This window comes from Cornus florida, unplaced genomic scaffold, assembly GCF_030987335.1.
Source record: "Cornus florida cultivar Cherokee Brave unplaced genomic scaffold, ASM3098733v1 CherokeeBrave_3.0.0_Hap2_Chr01, whole genome shotgun sequence".
Taxonomy (NCBI): domain Eukaryota; kingdom Viridiplantae; phylum Streptophyta; class Magnoliopsida; order Cornales; family Cornaceae; genus Cornus; species Cornus florida.
The window spans coordinates 81,047,321-81,066,693 of NW_026775571.1; the positions used below are offsets into that span (position 1 = coordinate 81,047,321).

Sequence of the window (19,373 nt, forward strand, 5' to 3'; positions counted from 1 at the left end):
AACTCAAGAAATGGGTGGTTGGAGGAGACCATCTCCCATGGAATAAAGGTACTATATCTCAAGGGATTTATACGAATTTTGTTTTCTCTTTTTTCCTGAATTTTATACCACCTTATCCAATATGACTTTTGGACATGCCACATGCACATAGAATTAATTAGATATAGATGTTAATGTCACATATTCTACATTTTCGCCAATAATTTGTTGTTATAGCACCATGCTTTCGGGTTTTTCATAATTAAATTTGTTTTTAACACATTAAATTTACTTATATAAGCTAATTTTAATGTGTTAAAAAATTATTGTAATTAAAAGAGAATAAATATGTTTTAAAATTTTTAAAGTGTTAAACAAATTACAGCACCATTACAACTCATTCAGAGAATCCGGACATCTCAAAGTACACTTGTTAGGTTTTAAGATTTGTCAATATTCCACATAAACTCTCAATGTTTCATAATCCCACTTACCTCCCCTATTAGTGACTTTTTTTTACTGTTTTGTCTATGAAATGTTTGTTATCATTTAAGACATGAGAAGGGTAAAATGGTCAAATAAGGGGAATCTGTTACATAAACCAAAACCTGAGAGGTAAGTGGATTATGAAATACGGAAAGATCTATGCGAAATATTGACAAACCTCAAAGAGATAAGTGGAATTAATCCAAAAAAAAAAATAGAAACCCTACCATTTTGGAAACTAAAATGTTGACTTAAAAAACTACTGTTACCTATGAATTTTCAAAATTGCAGGAAATACATGGTCCATAAGGGGATCTTGGAAGCTATTTATTTGTTTTTTTGCTAATAGTCTGTTCCATCAAATGCGAAAGAAACCATAGAATAGGACGTCTACAGCTCAATAGTGGTCCATATTCTGTGGACCTGTGGCTCTATTTGAGCCCATCAAAATATTTGGCATGTTTTAGAAGCTATCTCGGCCTTATTACATGTGAGCTCAAGCATATTTTTTAATCTGCAAAATGACCAACATTGCCTTCTAAATTTTGGTCTCATTTTAAGCAAGCCGTTGAGATACACTGCATGATATTTAAATTAAATGTATCATACGCAATTCATGACTGATGTAGATCGATACCTGACGTGACGTCTCTCGATTAATCGATGATGTTGGAAAGAACCGACTTGACACAAACCTAATACTGTCCTCAAACTCAAACATGCATTCTCATTCTTGGTAACACGAGCTTTTACCAATAAATCAAATAATGCACCTACCATAATGACACAAGTTGAAAAAAAAAAAAAAAAAAAAAAACCATTGGTTTAAATTCAAAATTATCAGGCAAGTTTTAGAACTCTGCTTCCGAAAACACACACGCACAGATCTCTACTAGGAAACACCATAACATGTTTTGGTTCCCGGCTAGAAAGCTGAAACAAGCCCAAATATTGAATCTAATACTAGAGTTGTACAATTGGAAGGTGGACTAAAAAGGTGGAGATAACTTTGTAATATATCAAACTATCAATTCCTGATTATATAGCCCACCATCCCGAGACTAATTATTTGTGATGAACTTGTCACTGAAACATTGCTATAAAAAATTTTGCTTTAATTTAGAGATTAAAATTTACACCAGAAAGATGGTTCTGGGGCAAAAACATCATTACAACAGGACATTGCATCCCAACACTACATTACCAAGTAGAACCTATATTTTAGTAACACGGGGGCTTGCAGCAGACAGACTCATATATCCCACCTCTTCTTCACACGGAACATCAACACTGACTTTCTGATATCATCTTGTGGCACTTGGAGCATGAACTGAACTTTCATCTTCATGGGAGCTGTCTTAGCAGTGCCAGCTTCATCTCCAACCTAAGACCATGACAAAATGAAATCAGAAGTTGACTCTCAAAACCTGTTTAATTCTGCTTTCTGCAAATAGTTTTTTGTTCTTATACAATACAAACTTAAAAACTCTGTGAAAATGTGTGTGATTGGATATTTTTAAAAGTCTTTTTCTAAATTTGAAATGGAACCTAGTTTCAAAAAACATTCTTTTATAGATGATATTCTGAAATCTGGTCTGTTTTCAGAAAATTGAACCAAACAGCGCTTCAATTTCATGAGAATGAATTTCAAGGAGATGGTGAAAATTAAGGGAACGTGTGCAGCAACTTATAGCTTGGGAACATGTTAAAACCTTTTTAGATCTTGCATTTCAATTTTCTTTCCCAAAACATGCATGCCCAAATATCTAATGAAGGAAATGCATTCTAGAAATCAGCATACGCTTAAATTAGTTTATTCATCTTTATTTTGAGAAGACACCAAACAGAATAGATGATTTAAACTACAAAGACAATCACCTTATCTATAACTGAAAAAAAATAAATAAATAAAAAATTAGACTCAATTGGGCCAGGTCTTTAACAAAGTATGGAAGATATAATAAATTTAAACTCATATGCTGAGAAGGATTCCCGCTCTTAGATAGGTGGAGAGGAGGGCGTTTACAAAGGAAACATCAATCAACACTACTCATGCACTGAAAAAACCAATTCTAAGCCTAACAGACAACATATATTTATGAGAGAATTCAAAACTTATCTAGAGAAAGAGAGAGAGTTTAGAACCTAGCAGTCAATTCTGAGCCTAACAGCCGGCATGTCATTACAATATAGGAGAAATACTAACATATGTCCTCTACAATAGTAAACAACACACCCAGAAAAGTAATAACCATAGAGTACCTCAAACCCATACCTGGAACAGATATACTTCCCACTTCACAAGAATGCAGTATCATACGGCTAGTATGAAAAAGTACTAGCCGGCCTTTATGCATAACCAAAAGTATATATCTTCAGTAGATTTTATTTAATTAAAAGGTTTCAATACCCATCTTCTGACAGTAAAAGAAATAATTTTTTTGATATCTTAAATTCTTAGGATTACAGAGTTTAATTATGATTTTATTTAACAATGTACCTTTAATTTTGCCTTATAGTTGGTGTTTGAACTCAGCACCCCTCTGATGGACAGGATTGCAATTGTCATAATCAAACTGATCTCATACCAAAAGTTGCCTGGTTTAGCAGTTTAATGCATGAATATCAATTCATTAGTGGAAGTTTGAGACTCGAGCAACCACTTTGTGAAATTCCACAGGTTAGATTTGTCTTAAGTCCTCTCTCCCCAGGACCCTGTTGTAGCGGGACCAGAACTGGGTACCTTAACTAATTGAACTGGGCTTCCTAATGCAACACATTCATAGTGAATGTTTCAGTAATCATATCTATTGGAAGAAGAATGCAATAGATAAGTGGACCCAATACATGGGAACTTAAGCTAGCAAGATATGGTCAATTATAAGATAATTTACATAATATCACTGTAATGCTTTGAGCAGACACTTCAAAACCAACACTATGGACTTGGGTTCCACCACTTGTGGGAATGGTTGTTGTTACAATCAACCAATTATGAATTGCCATCTACAACCGCAAGACAAATGATTGAGAATACCATCTACAAACCGCTACACTCACAAGACAGAAATGATTGTTTGTTTGCAAGGCTGTGTTAGAACAGGTTTTGCCACCTTGGACTATTCCCAAATTCCTTCACCAAGTTGATTGAATGATTGAATTGCTTCCATGTTTTAAGTAGACATTGAAGGGAAATATTGCGACAAAATGAGCACCTCATGTATCCTGAATTCGAAGTGATGAAAGGTGAGATTCCACATGTAATCTCTGATGGAAGGATGAAACTGGTTTAAAAATTGTGTTCCTGAATCATGGCATCATAGCTCTGACCAATAAATATAATGAAGGACAAAAGGATTCTTTGTTAGAATTGTGCAACTATTATTCATTTTACCACAGGCTTCTATGTTTCTTCCCCACACCAACTTCCTTTCTAAAGAACTCTTTCAGTTAAGAAGAGCTACATAAGGATACTATATCCAAATCTAGTGCTGTATAAAAGCACAACGCATGGCTGCTTCAAATGCAAAGTTTCTTAACATAGACACCCTGTAAATGACTTGAGGGTTAAAATCTCTAGAATTGTTGCCTCTGGTTATATATAGTCAAACCTCACACTTAAACGATGTAAATGGAGCTGAGCCAAACAGTTCGCAAGCCCAAAGAGATGCAGAGGAACCAAGGTCAAACAGTTATCGCTGAGCTTGACTAGAGATGGATCTGAGTTCCAACACCATTCATTTCAACCAAGCCAAACTCAGACAACTACCCGGTTCAGCTTGGTTTGTCTGCAACTCTAATGACCCCTTAATCTTTTGTGGTGATTAGATGTTTCCAGTTTTCTCAGCAAGAATATGTGTTCAACACAAGTCAGTAAAGTTAAAGGAGAACAAAAGACTTCTGAGTTTGAACTCATTCAAATCTTAACAAGTCCTTAAATTCATATGAGTTTTGAGGTCGTCCTAACTTCTGTTGATGAGTAAGTCCCATATAAGATAGGTTCAAAGAAGCAAATAAGAGAAAAGAATTTTGACTTCGTACTAGCCTAATTTTAACCTATCCTCACGTTTATCCTCACGTTTAGATAAGCTTTAGATAGTCTGCCTAATTTTGGAGTGGGCCTTAAACATGTGTTAGTTTTTAGATGAGACTGAACTCGTCTGAATAATTTGGAGTGAGCCTCAAAGTTATAAACTTCTGGAACATTGTTTTTGGTGTGTGCATGTGTGTGTGAGAGAGAGAATGGGAGAAATAAAATATACATAACAAGTATAAGAGTGATACCAGATTTTGCAGTACCTTACTACTTTAGTAAGCGTACAGACATGGTACAGAATAGATTGGTCAATCATTTCTTATCTTTGTTAAAATGGCAAAGACATCCTCTCTTCTAATGCTGGGCTATATAGGGCACTGTTTGGGGTCACAATATGCATGGAAGTGGTTGTATTTCCATCTGTTTTTGTACCCCATAAAGATTATAAGCAAATGGAAAGGGGGACACAATTAAATGTGTACAGCCCAGTCGACCACCAGAGCAGCTAAAGAGTAATGGAGTAAACAAGAAGCAACTATAAGAATGAAATAAATATATATATTTACTAAGGGCCAGAAGCTATTCTGTGAAACAAATAAAAGCACTTACCCAAAGGGATGCCCAACCAAGTCGCGCTGCTGAATCATAACCAGATTTGAATTTGAAGTCCTTGCCAACAGTGTGTTTGTACACCGTACTCCAGTAGTTTGAATCAAAATTGTACAAGTAGCTAGCAATAGAATCATAAAAATAATTACAAACTCAGCCCTAGTCATGAACGAGGCCTAAAATTATCGACTCGCAAAAAACAAGGCCAATACCAATTCATAACTGTTCAATAAAAGTTTACAAATAAATAATACTATTTCACACTAAAACAACCTAATTCAAGTTAACACCCACATGCAACTACTATTATGGTTACCATTAAGCTAATAGTAATTTATTTCTGTTATCACTTCTAAGTAACATTTGAGTACTTTATTTCTGTTAACTTAAAGCCATAAAAGTATAAGACCAAGGACATAAATACACCCTTATACGTATGTAACAATCTCACCCCCCCAACCCCCCCCCCCCCCCCCCCCCCCCACACCCCAAAACCAAAAAACACATAAAATTGAGGGTTAGCATAGGATGAATTGACCAAATATGTACATGAATTGACAAAATAAACTAGTGACTTGACAGCCCTGTCCCATGTTGAAATATACCAATTTTAAGTCAGACATCTTTTGGCATGATCAATTTACATAACATCCCCGGTTGTTTTAACTCACTGTATTAGACACTAGCATACATCACAGCCCATTTAAAAACATAGCTCAGTACCACTTTATTGAGTGTTTCACATAGTTTTCATTGGTTCAGATAATTCAAAGAGATGAACTAGTAGGTGTCTCACTTCTTACTAAAATAAATTAAGTCAGTCCACCAAATTGGATCAAACCTAAGAGAACTCAAGCAATTGTGATTCTATGGCGGTTATTGACGTTTCAGCCCCTTCAAAAGAGAGATGCTTGCAGAAATAGATCTAGTAGTTCAAGATTTAAATATCCCAACTTTAGCAGGTGGACCAACAGTAGCATATCTTCAAACCCTAAGTGATTATATAGTATTGCGGAATCTTAGGATCAAAAGCATTTTGCATATAATTTACAAAATTGGTAGTTCTAGAACCAATTCAAATACAGCAAACATATATGATTGTGCTCAAGTTAGTGAACTATAATTACACACACACGGAGGAAGAGATGAAGGGAGGGAGGGAGGGGGAGAGAGAGAAATTCACCTCAATTTGTCAGAAGGACCAAACCGACGCTTAAAAGCAAAGGATATTGCATTTGAAGGAAGTGAAATGCTTGGAATAAAGGCCATTTCCTCATCCTGCAGCAAATTCAAAACATTCAACTCAATGCACTCTGAGCAATCAACACTTAGCAGATGGGAATACACAGAGTCAACAGGTTACAGAGCCAGCATTTTCTGGAAATGCAACCAATCTAATTCGGAAGTTACAAAACTATTGGTTGCATTCAACAATCTAATTCTAAATAAATATGAATAGAAAGAAATGAAGGCAATGAAATAAACAAGCTTTTTCCCCTTTTCTGGGTGAGCAGAGAAGATAAGAAAATGCATTTGATGAAAAGAATTCTAAAGAAACTACCTTATAACAGTATCTCAGATTCACATTTTGATCCTCATATTGAGCATTAAAAACCCCATTTAGAATATGACCTTTAAGGATCCCATTTATTGACAACATTCTCCGCACTTCCTCCTCCTCCTCCTCTTTCTCAGCCAATGTAACTTCACCAAGTGGGAATTTAAAGGTTGCTCTTGGCTGCAAGAAAGGCAAATAATGAGTTCAGAACCGTAGTATGCTATTGTTCAATGAGCTAGTAAAAAAATCAATGTACTTAATGCATAGGAGTAAAGCTACACTCAGCCTACACAAACACTATCACTAAACATAAGTGCAAAAGGTGCAACTTGAAGTATGCTACCAACAGCATAAGGTGGATGAGCCAAGAAAGGAAGAAAAAAACAAGTGGCCCACAACACTGATAGTCCCACAACTACCTCAAAAGTAAATGCGCAATCCTGTTCAACACCATATGCAAAGAATTATTCTCACCAAACCAACAGATGGAACAGCAGATGAAAGTTCAAATTTATAGGCTGGACCAGCAAGATCAGCAACCATTGTTACCTCCCCTTGTTGTGCCTAAAAAGAAATAAGATTTGTTAAGAGAGCAACATTTCAGTATATATAGTTTAAATTGAAAATTCACTGGTGACATTACAATGCTAGGAAACAATTTCAGTTCAAGAGATATCACATAAAGCATTAATATTGCAGCATATATAGCAAAAATATTTTGTAAGAGAGCAACATTACAGCATATATAGTAGAAATTGAAAATTCACCGGTGACATTACAACGCTAGGAAACAATTTCAGGTCAAGAGATATCACGGAAAGCATAAATATTACTCTCTTAAGAGAACAACATTACAGCATATGTAGTTTAAATTGAAAATTCACCGGAAACAATTTCAGTTCAAAAGATATCACATAAAGCATTAATATTACAGCATATATAGCATTAATTATTTGTAAGAGAACAATATTACAGCATATATAGTATAAATTGAAAATTCACCAGTGACATTACAACGCTAGGAAACAATTTTAGGTCAAGAGATATCACGTAAAGCATAAATATTACTCTCTTAATTTTATTTACAAAAAAATTGAACTCTAATTAAGGAATTACAATATTATGATTCAAAATTGTTATGTGAAACAATCATTTAGAGGCTACATTTTTACCATGAAACTTCATCTTGTAAATTGCACCTCAAAGAAATCACTGAATGGTGCTAATCCAACTATGCAGGTTTAAAACAGCAACCAAGCCTTTTTTCCCGACTACTTGGGTCAGCTACATGTATTTTATGATTCCATTCCGCTTTATTTAAGACCATAGCCTCGGTCAATCCACGTGCTATCATACCCTTCCTCACTAACTCTACCCACGATAACTTTGGTCTTCCTCTTCCCCTAGTATTACCCTCAATGTGGAGTATGCGACTTTTCTTAACTGGCACACTTCAAGGTCTTCTTTGCAATATGAAATTGTCAATATGGAGTAGAAAGATCGCAGATGCTGTACAACATCACCCTTGTAGGACATGTTATGCGACTTCAAAATCATTATAAATGGAACAAATATGCAACCATCAGCCCCAAAAGGAAGCATGTCACTAACCATATCCTAGATCAAAGATTGTTCAGTAAATGAAAAAATCTTCTTAAATTGAAGTCCACCAAACCAGTGTCATGATAAGTTCCCAGCTATTGGAAGAAATCACAATGAACAACAGAGTAATTATTTCCTACTCAAATGAATTTTGCTTAGAATTCTCATTTGATGGGTTTATGTGTTTGAAGTTGAATTAGCTTCATTGATTGGTCTGCTCTGTCTATTTCGCTCAATCTTTGTAAATTTTGTGACTGGAGGATGGCAAGAGCCTGAATGAATTGACCTTAGTGAGCAATTTAAAATGTGGTTCTGAAATTATGGCAATGGTGTAACAGAAAACTGGCGATCCCGAATGAACAATTAAGGTCTGGTGTTGCTTATATATACATATCCATCAACATATATATATATATAGGAAGAGAGAGAAGAGGGGTGACCTTGACATCATGAGCAGCCTTCAACTGCACACCAGGAGCAACATCCAGAAACCCATTGACAAAAGCGTTCTGCTCTTCGAGATCGTAGTGGAGCGAGAGATGCTTGGAGGTGAGGGCCAACTGGGGCTGGAAGATCTCGCCCTTGCTGTTGTTCTGAAAGCACAGCTTCAGCTTCGCAAGATTATCGAACAACTTGCTTGATATCTTGTGCAAGAAGATGGAGCTATCACTGTCGAACTCCGATGTGACTCTTATGGTCGGTCGCCGAGGCAACCGTATGAAGCCACCGCCCTGGGTTGGCGGCGGAGGCGGCGGTGGTTGAAGTGGCGGTGGAGGATCGCCGGCGGTTGCCGATGGTGAGGGCGAGTTAGGGTTTGGTGGTACTGATTCCACCATAGTTATCTGTCTGGTGAATTTGAGAGGTGAGAGAGAGAGATGAGGGAGGTGAGGACTGTGAAGAGCGAGAGAGAGGGTGTTTGGAATTTTTAGGCGGAAATGTAGATGGAGATTTTTTTTTTTTTTTTTTTTTTTTTTTTTTTTTTTTTTCTGGAAATGTAGATGGAGATTGATTCCGACAATTTTTATGAATTGAAAAAAGTGGGTTTTGAACTACAATAGTTTGAATGGAGGTTAATAGGGATTTGGTACCACTTACCTAATTTAGATGTGAAATTTGAACTGTTTACCACAAATTATTAAATATTCTTTTTTTTTTTTTTTCCTTCCTCATAAATCAAATTATTAAATGTTATTAAACAATAAGTTATTTAGTGGTTCAATTGACCAACAGGCTTCAGAATACATGCACCATTTAAGTTATGAGTGCAGTTCCAAAGTGAGATTTAGAGAACTTATCTCTCGAATCCTGTTAAATCAAAAACATATTTATAGTATTTTTTTTCATTAATAATATGATTAATATCTTATTCAACTCTTATTGGTTCAATTTTTTAAGTGAAGAGTTTTGATTGGATTGAATAAAAAATTTTAAAAAAAAGTACAAAAACGTCAAATAATTTTTTATAAGAATTACATAAATACAGTAACATTGAGAAGTCTTTGTAATTTCACTAATTTAGAGAAAATGTCAGTATAATTTATCAATTTTTTAGATGTTGAACATATTATTTTACCTGCTTTATATATATGTTTTATACCTTGTGCTCTTTATATTTTGATGGAGAATTATTAAAACTTATCGAGATTCATATTCTACCATTAAACCATTTCACATAACTAAATCCAAAATATGTCCTCGATATTGCATTAAAATAAATTTCAAAATGTCAAGTTAGAAAACCTAAAAGCAATGTTGTTAGATTTGTCAATGCTTCAAATTCGATTCAAATTCAAATTAATAATTAAGATATGAATTAAAATATTAAATTCAATAACTCATTGCCGTCAACCATTCAAATCAAATAATATGTTAGTTAAACAAATTGGATATGAATTATAATTGATCCACTTCGATAATAATCCGAACCGATATGGCCCTGTTTGAGGGAGCTTCTTGATGCTAAGAAGTCCTTTATTAAGAAAGTCCTTGAAGAAGAACTTTTGATAAAAGGAATTTAAATCAAAAAATATGTTTGGTATATTTAATTTTTAAAGTCCTCTTGAATTAAGAAATAATTTCAACCACATAATTTAATATTTTTAAAGTGACACTGTGATCCTCACATTTTCTGAACAAGAACACCATGTATTAGAGAACCAATTATGAGAGAAAGTACATACAGCATTACCAGTTATAATATACAAGTATATACATATAAAAATACTCAATTAATCATTTTCCCTTAGATTTGGACAACTCCATAATTATTCATCTCCATGTTAATCTTAATTTGGTGCAAGTCCATCTCAAACAAAAATAAGTCCATCTCAAACAAAAATATGACTTCAAAGCTACCTCTTTCGGGTCACAGCTTACACCAGAGTCATATAAATGCACCATTAACACACTTGTGTTAGTTCAAACCTTTCTCATGTATATATATATATTGACACCCCCATTTCTAAGTCATCTTCTTCTTCTTCTTCTTCTTTTATTTTATTTTTCTTTTCATTCTATCATCAAAGAGGGTAAAAAAGGGAAAATCAAGCAAAGCACACGTTCACACCCAACAAAAAAGAAATAATAATAAATAAATAAATAAATCTAAACATGATTCTTTATTTTATGGTCAACGAAATCCATGGCGACGCATAGAGGTGATACGTCACCAATCGGATGGTGGTGCCAACAAAGAAAACTTAACGCCTGACGAGGCCGCTTGTGAACGCCAAAATAATGTAATGAATGTGCGGTTCAAGAAAAGCCTTTTGGGTCAAGTTTAAATTTATAAAAACCACTACTAACACTACTACTAACGTAGCAAGAGTGAGTAGGGATCGTCCCAAGGGATTATACGTGTTGGAATTTAACTTCAACTCTAACGTATCACAATATTGCAAAGGAGAGATTGATTGTTTAGTCTAGAAAATAATTAATTAAAATGCAAATAAAGTAAACTAATGAGAGATAGGGATTTAAGAGATATGAAGAGAGGTCTTAGGATGTTGGAATCACCGCTAGGCTCGTGTAATTAACCACTTGCTTTCCATTAATGGAGAATACATTGTTGTGAACAAAATACGACTATCAATTGCAATATTAAGCATGGACCATCTAATTTATGTATGAATTATCTACCTAAACTAAGTGTAGCACAACCCATCAATTTTAAGCATGACTCATCTAGGTAGCAACAATTGTAGCACACATCAATCTAGAGAATTATGGAATTTGCAATAATAAGCAATGGAATACCTAAGCAAGCATAGATTGTCTACCTACCTACAAGTATGAATTAAATTGTAGAACAACCCATCAAGCATAAGTATAAACTATCAAATTAATTGACAAACCCATTCAATGAAGACATATGTCTAGCCATCACTAAATCCTTAATTAATCACACATAGACATGCAACCAATATAGAGAATCTAGTGTAGAGATTAATTCCCAAATAATCACACATAAGACAACATGTAATCAAATAAAGAATCAATAAAAAGAATTAATCCATATGAATCATGTAAGAAATAATTCCTAATTTAATTACACATAAACATGTAAATAAACTAGAGAATTAATAGGAAGAATTAAACCATAAAAATCATATAAATATACCAAGATTCATTAAATTCACAAGGCTAGAACACTAATCACAACAATATATATAAATCCCCAAAAATAGAAATACAAGGGTTTAGATTACACAAGACTTAGGGCTCATCCAAGCCCTAAGTGTAGATCTAGCCAATCATGGAGGAGGTATATGTGGTCATGAAATCAAGCTACAAATATGGCTCCATCTTCTTCTTTCTCTTCTTCTTCTTCTTCTTTGAAGCTCTAGAGATGGAGAGAGGGTGGATCTAGAAATGGGTTCTTGAGATGAGCCTCCACTTCCCTTTTTTCTTCTAATCCTAATCTCTAACTTTTCTAGAGAGAGAATATAAAATTACAATGTAAAAGTAAAATAATAAAAAGCTTCTTTACAAAATGGGTCACTTCCCTTTATATAGAAGGTCATTTTCTTAGTCACTAAGTCGAAAATATAGCTCCAAAAATATCTAATCCCGTACTATAAGGTAGGTGGACTTTTGGGCACGCACGGGAATAAAACAGCTCGCTGCCAGCAAATGTTCGATCGATCAGAGAAAAATTTCGACCGATCAGAGAAAAGTTCGATCGATCCAACTTTGATCGATCTCACTTTTTGCGATCGATCTCATGATCGATCTCATTTGGCAGCTTTTCAAGATCAGCCTCTTTTTACTCCAAATTAGCCTCCTTTTGCTCCAGATCCTCACCAAGACTTAGTTTGACTCCAAAAGGCCTTAAGAAACCATTTTTAGCCCATTTTTAACATTATTGACCTGAAATAGACAAAAACACAAATAAGTACTAAAACGGAAAAATAAGATAGATAAAGGTCCTAGAATACTCAAGCTTAAGGGGTTTAAAAGTGTACTTTTCAGCGCTCATCAACGCCTAAATCCGAATAAGGTTGCATTGTATTAATTTTTTAGAACCTCCACCAATCGGTTGGAGGTGGTAGCGGTCACCATCAATTTTAACGATGCCGGCGAAAGAAACTGTGATATAAGAGAGAGGAAGGAGGATAAGGGACTCCTGAAGTAGCGTGTTGTACAGAAAAACAAAGGTTGTAATTTAATAAATAATAAAGGTTAATATAGCCAATGTAATCAATATTTAAGGATAAAATAGTACTCTAATAATATTCCAATATAATCCAACAACCCATGTTTCATGTTTTGAGAAGCCTATATTGGAAGTAGGTATTTGTAGCTTTGGCTTAACGGGCTTTTGATAGCTTCCACTTTTGTTAAAAGCCCATTTCATTAATGCCACCAAACACCCATTTTTTTTTTTAGGAATGCCTTTTTGGGCTTAGAAGCCTGTTTGAAGCCCTAAAATGCTCAGCCAAACAATTGGGACAATTCCAAAAAAATGGTGTTTTGGTGGTCAAATACCAAAAAGATGGAGTCAAACCCAAATTTTCCAAATTAATGAAGTTTTATCAATTGTTAACTTGGACATGGAAATTTACTGTCGATTTTCTTTTAATTCCTAAACTGCCCTATTACAAAATGACCTAACTACCCATTTAATAAGAAATTTCCATGGAGCCCGTGGCTAAAAATCTCAAATACATACCTAAGACTATCCAATCATCATCACAAATCCCAATATCACATTTGCAACAACAAGAACAATTTGCATCATTTCTTGAAAGCCCATACGTACGTGTCCCTAAAAGCTAGAGTCCTTTGTGAAATTCTAAGCAGAGTTGCATTTCAATCCCTACTTGAAATTGTCAAAGAGGTTATCACGCTCTCATATGGTTTTACGATGGCTGCAACGAGAGAGGAGGTGGTGTCAGCAAGGTGACGGCAAATGGTTTAGTATTGGTGTTGGGTAGGTAGTGGTTTTGTTGGGCCGGCAAATTAGTGGTGGTGAAGTTCTTTTGATCAATTTTTAGTGTTTTTTTTTTTAAATTTATTTATCATTTTTTAGTGTTTTTTTCAATTCGACCCTAGGGTTAAGATTTTTGTGGTATACACTAAATCGTAGTGATGATGGAGAGAGATAGAGATAGAAGGGGGGCTGGTGGTGATAAGATAGATAGAGATAGAGTGGAAAGTGGCAGCGACAGTGGTGGAGTGATTATGTTTTGGGTTTCTCGTGATAATAAATCATTTGAGAACAGAGTGTTTCTGAGAAAGAGGGAGGGGGTAGTCTAGTCCTTCAAGGTCAAACCCAGATTCGCCTCAAGGCAGTTTAGGAATTAATAGAAAATCTACTGTAAACTTCCATATCCAAGTCAGCATTTGATAAAATTCCATTAATTTGGAAAATTTGAATTTGACTTCACCTTTTTGGCATTTGACCACCAAAACACCATTTTTTTAAAATTATCCCTATAATTTATAATATCTTTAAATATATTATCTAATATTATTAAAATGTTTTTATTGTCTCTCTTTATTGTTTATTTCTTTAGTACAAATTCAAATACTGACTTTTCTACTACTTTTTTATTTATGATTTATTTTTCTTCTCCGACTTTCTTTTATTTATTTTTTCTCTAATCATTGTTTTTAGATAAAAAGTTAAATCATTTTTGTTGTTGCTAAAGAAGTAAGATTATCAAAGATCAAAGAAACTTTTAGGTATTATGCAAAAAAACATTGTTCAATCATTTTCAACTAAACCATTTTTTTAACTCTTTGTGATTTTTATTATATGAGAACAACTATTTTTTATAAATAAAAAAATAAAAAATAAAAAATTGAACAAAAAAAACTTTTAATTTCTTTGTTGTCGTGGAATGTCCAACCAATAAAATGTACCCAAATATCTTAAATTCTTCAACAACATCTCCAAAACATAATAAAATTATTTTCGAAATCTAGAGAGCAAAATCTTTTTATGTTATGTTTAAAAGTACGGAATTAATGTCTTGGATTTAGAATTCGAGAAAGTTTAGTTCAGAATTTATAAATTTCAAATCTAAAACGTCAATTCGATGCTACCAAACACAGGATTAGTAACTTTTCAATTATGTCATACGCCCACAATTACTACACAAGAAATAGTACGAGGGACTAGACAGGAAAAATTAGAAAAGGAATTAGGAAAAAGTGAAGCATTATATGAGAATGTGACACATATTTTCGGATTAATGATATATTAATAATTTAATATTTAAATAATAAAGAAATATATCAAAACAGTTGAAAAATATATAGGCGTATAATGATGGCTTCTTCCCCTCAACCAGCTTTCCCTTCCCCCACCACCCCTCCGCCTATCACCACCATCCTTCCCCTTCCTACCATCACTACCACCACCTCCGGTCCTACCATCACCACCACCTCTCCATCTACCTTTTATCAACCTGAACCAAGTCACTGCACTAAACCATTTTCCATATCCTTCTTATTCTCAGGCCTAAGCAATCCCACTACTACCCCTTCTGAGACCCGGATCACCACACACAAAGATGGTGTCACCATACCAGATACTGTCCTTGATGACTATAGTGAGGTCTCAAGGCAATCCAATACAGGAACCACCTAAATGCTCTCACACGTGAATTGTCATCCATTGAGAAGGTGGTTGATGTCCTTCAGAGGGACAATACCCTGCTCAAAAAAAGGATGACACAGCTTCATCCTGACATGGACAATGGACTTGAGCTTCAAAGATCCATTAACCAAAATAAAGAAACAAAGAGCTTGAGATCATAGGTAAAGTTTCTAACTAGACAAATCCAGATCTATAAGGACCACAAGTATCCTCTTGAGCTACAGAACCTCAAAATGCCCAGCAACCACAACCTCTGGCACCACCACCCACCATCCCACCACCACCACCCCCTCACTTCAGCTTGCCAAGGCACAGTTTCCCACGTGTCAACTGCATATGACCTACCATCCATTTCTGCCCTTAGGCACAAAAGCAAAGTTGCTTTACAGTCAAAGGATCAGAGTGCCTTGGACCATGTGAAGGACTTGTCTGACTTCCCATCACTTATCTCATCCATAGGCAAGGGTTCATCTATCACTCAGCTACCACCTAGACCTAATGTAACCAATCCACTTAACCGCACTACACCCCTGACTCACCCCCCATGTGCTTCAATGCCCCCATGTGTTTTACCATATGTGTTTGCTTATACCACCTCATCACCACTTACCTGGTGCGAGGTTGCAGCCCCAAAATATCCAAAAATAACCTTTGAATTTCTCAAACCCCCATCTTTGAATAGGGAAATTTGTGTTAAGCCTCCACCATATGCTAAAGCTAAAGGTCTCTTAGAGTGGAAAGCCACTCTTATTGGTTATTTCCTCTAAAAAAAAGCTTTTATTTAATATGGTGTACAAAATTGCGAAAAAGTTTGGTCATCTAAGAGCCTCCTTGACACCATTGTAACTGAATTAGGTTTCTTCATCTTCAAATTTAAAAATGAAGCTGACTGCAAGATTATTCTTAATTAGGGTATTTGGACTTTCTCAAATAGACCTCTCATACTCAATCATTGGCATTTGAATATGCAGCTTGTTGCCAAGCCTTGCACTACCATTCCTCCATGTGTTAAATTTTACAATGTTCCCCTAGAGTATTGAAACAACAAAAGATTAAGTAGCATTGCTAGTGCTATAGGCACTCCTCTTTTTGCAGATGATGTTACTGAATCTAAAACAAGACTTTTATATACTAGAATCTGCATTGAGGTTAGTTCCTCCCAGGATCTTACTAGCTCTTTCAAGTTTAAGCTTGATGATGGCACCTAATCACTATTAGAGCCATGTACCAATGGAAACCACCAACATGTTCTTCATGCATGGTTTTTGGACACTCTGCTGCACAATGTTCATCTAAAAACAAGGAGGTGATCCATAATGCTAGACTCCACAAGGGAACAAAGAAGAAATAGATTCATGTGCTGAGTAAGACCACTACTTCTATCATACCACCAACCATCACAAACCCCTCAACCACCCAACCAATCCCCCTCAGCCACACACCCCCTACAATCAGCCTTCCAGTACCTTCAACCCTCCCACCACCTCCTCAGGATGAGGGATTTTCTGAGCCTCAACTTATGGAATTTCTTACTGTCCCACATCCCCACTTATCAAGTCCTATTCCCTGCTCCTCTGTCATATCATCATCATCCCACTCTTTTAATAGATTTCAGGTCCTGTCTTGCCCTGACCTTGATGACAATGATGATGAGAATGTGGTGAACTCTTTAAATGAGAATATTGTGATATCTTTAAGGGATCCTCTGACCATTTCATGCCTTGATCACTTATGTGATTCCCCTACTACCACCATGCTTAACCCCAGAAACTCATATAGGCAAAGAAAGAAAATGAGAAAAGATGATAGACGAGCTGCGAAAGCAGCCTATGATGCATCAAATGAAGCTTACAATAGGTTCTTGGAGGACCTACAAATACCACCCAAATGATCTTTGCTGCTTGGAATGTCGAAGGGATGAATGATCCCTCAAGACAAAGTGCAATAAGGTAGTTCATTCATGATAACCAACTTCATTTCATTGGCCTTTTGGAGACAAAAATTAGGACTCCTAATGAATATCTTGTCCATAATGTTCTTTCCCATTGGAACCTCATCACCAACAATGCTCACCCTCCTTTTGGTAGGATCTAGATTCTTTGGAATCCAATTGTTTTTACTTTCAATTATATCAAGATGTCTGATTAGTACATCCATTGCTATGTAACCCCTGTGCAATCTAATCTCAGCCCTTTTTTTTTTGTCACTTTTTTCTATGGAGCTAACACTCCAGAGGATAAAAAGCCTCTCTAAGATGCTATCACTAATATCTCCACATGCCCTTGGATTCTTTTAGGTGACTTTAATGCCACTAGATGGCCTAGAGAGGCTCATAGAGAACAGACAAATGGACACCTATTATGAATGACCTCAATAATTGTTTTATGGACTTAAACCTCGATGACTTAAGATACTCAGATCACTTCCATACTTGGTCAAACAAGTCCGATGGCCAAGTTACTATAGCCAAGAAACTTGATTGGACTCTTGTGAACCCCATTTGGCTCACCACTTTCCCTAATTCTTATTACATTTTTAAACCTCCCCTATGCTCTAATCACTCTCCCTTGATCATTAATCTTGACTGTCCATTACAAAAAAGGAAATGTCCTTTCAAGTTTTTTAACTTCTGGTGTGATCATATTATTTTTTTGAGCACAGCTGCCAGTGCTTGGAATTTTCCTGTTGCATGTGTTCTAATGTACATGTTTGTCACAAAGTTGAAAAGGCTCAAGGCTGAGCTGAAAAAACTCAACCACAACACCTTCAGTGATGTAACCAGTAGGGTTAACTTTACAAAGGAAAAGCTCATCCGATGTCAAAATAGCCTGGACAATGATCCTAGCAATGTTGCACTAAGAAATGGGGGAAAATACCTCATCAATGCCTTCTCAAGCCTTAGTCAAATTGAGGAACAACTTTTTCAACAAAAAACAAGAGTTAAGTGACTTGCCCTAGGAGACCAAAATACAAGTTTTTTTCCACAAAAGTATGCAGAACAGGCTCAATAGGAAAAAGGATCACTAGTGTTCCATTGGAAGATAACAGTACCTCAACTGATCTAGAGGATAATAAGCATCTTTTCATCACTCACTTCAATGATCTCATTGGTAGCAATCCTCATTGTTACCCAGGTATTTCCTCATTCTCTCATTTTGTTTCAAAAATATCAATGAAGAGTTTATCCCTAACCTCTGTTCCATTCATACTGATGATGAGATTAAAAGGTGTTTATTCTCCATTAGTTCAAGCAAATCCCCTGGCCCTGATGGTTTCAATTCATTTTTCTACAAAAGAGCTTGGTCCATTGTAGGCGAGGAAGTCACTTGTGCTATTAAGTAATTCTTTCAGTCAGGTAATATCCTTAAGCAAGTTAATGCTACTTACCTTGCCTTAATTCCTAAAGTTCCAAACCCCTCATACCCAGCTGACTATAGGCCCATCTCATGTTGCAATGTCCTATACAAATGCATTTCCAAGCTTATAGCAGATAAGAAAAAGCCCATTCTACCTTCCCTCATTGATAAAGCACAAAATGCTTTTATCAAAGGAAGAAAAATTGGGGACAACATTATTCTTGCGCAAGAACTTTTAAAAGGATATCATAAGGACTCATCATCCCCTAGATGTACTCTTAAAGTTGATTTGCATAAAGCTTTGACTCTATCCATTGGCAGTTCTTGTTTCACACTCTTGAGTTCCTTCACTTTCCTCCAATTTTCAACCTATGTCACTACTGCTTCCTTCTCTGTCTCTATAATGGAAAATTATGTGGTTTTTTCAAAAATATTAAAGGGCTCAGACAAGGGGATCCCCTATCCCCCTATCTTTTTGTTATTGCAATGGATGTTTTCTCTAGTATAACCACTAAGCCCATTTCATCAAACCCTTTGTTTAAATATCACTAAAGATGCCATGCTGTCAATATTTCACACCTCTCATTTGCTGATGATATCCTTATGTTTTGTCATGGTAATTTGCATTCTGTTCAATCTCTC

General features: G+C 35.5%; 1 protein-coding gene across 1 annotated transcript; it reads right to left on the minus strand.

Annotated features, from left to right (window-relative positions):
* Positions 1-1,559: 1,559 nt before the first annotated feature.
* LOC132302759 (outer envelope pore protein 37, chloroplastic) lies at positions 1,560-9,198 on the minus strand. The gene is made up of 6 exons (XM_059799697.1): positions 8,711-9,198; positions 7,143-7,232; positions 6,672-6,848; positions 6,294-6,388; positions 5,111-5,231; positions 1,560-1,849 (listed from the first exon to the last, which is right to left on the minus strand). The coding sequence occupies exons 1-6, from the start codon at positions 9,104-9,106 to the stop codon at positions 1,718-1,720; spliced, it is 1,011 nt and encodes a 336-aa protein (XP_059655680.1). The 5' UTR covers positions 9,107-9,198; the 3' UTR covers positions 1,560-1,717.
* Positions 9,199-19,373: the final 10,175 nt, after the last annotated feature.

What these genes read in the sequence shown, in the direction of transcription:
- LOC132302759 (XM_059799697.1), bottom strand. Translation starts at nt 9,106, where the DNA reads ATGGTGGAATCAGTACCACCAAACCCTAACTCGCCCTCACCATCGGCA. An exon ending in AGGCTGCTCATGATGTCAAG is followed by an intron (nt 7,233 to 8,710) that starts GTCACCCCTCTT and finishes ATTTCTTTTTAG; the next exon opens with GCACAACAAGGGGAGGTAAC. An exon ending in CTGTTCCATCTGTTGGTTTG is followed by an intron (nt 6,849 to 7,142) that starts GTGAGAATAATT and finishes CCTTTCTTGCAG; the next exon opens with CCAAGAGCAACCTTTAAATT.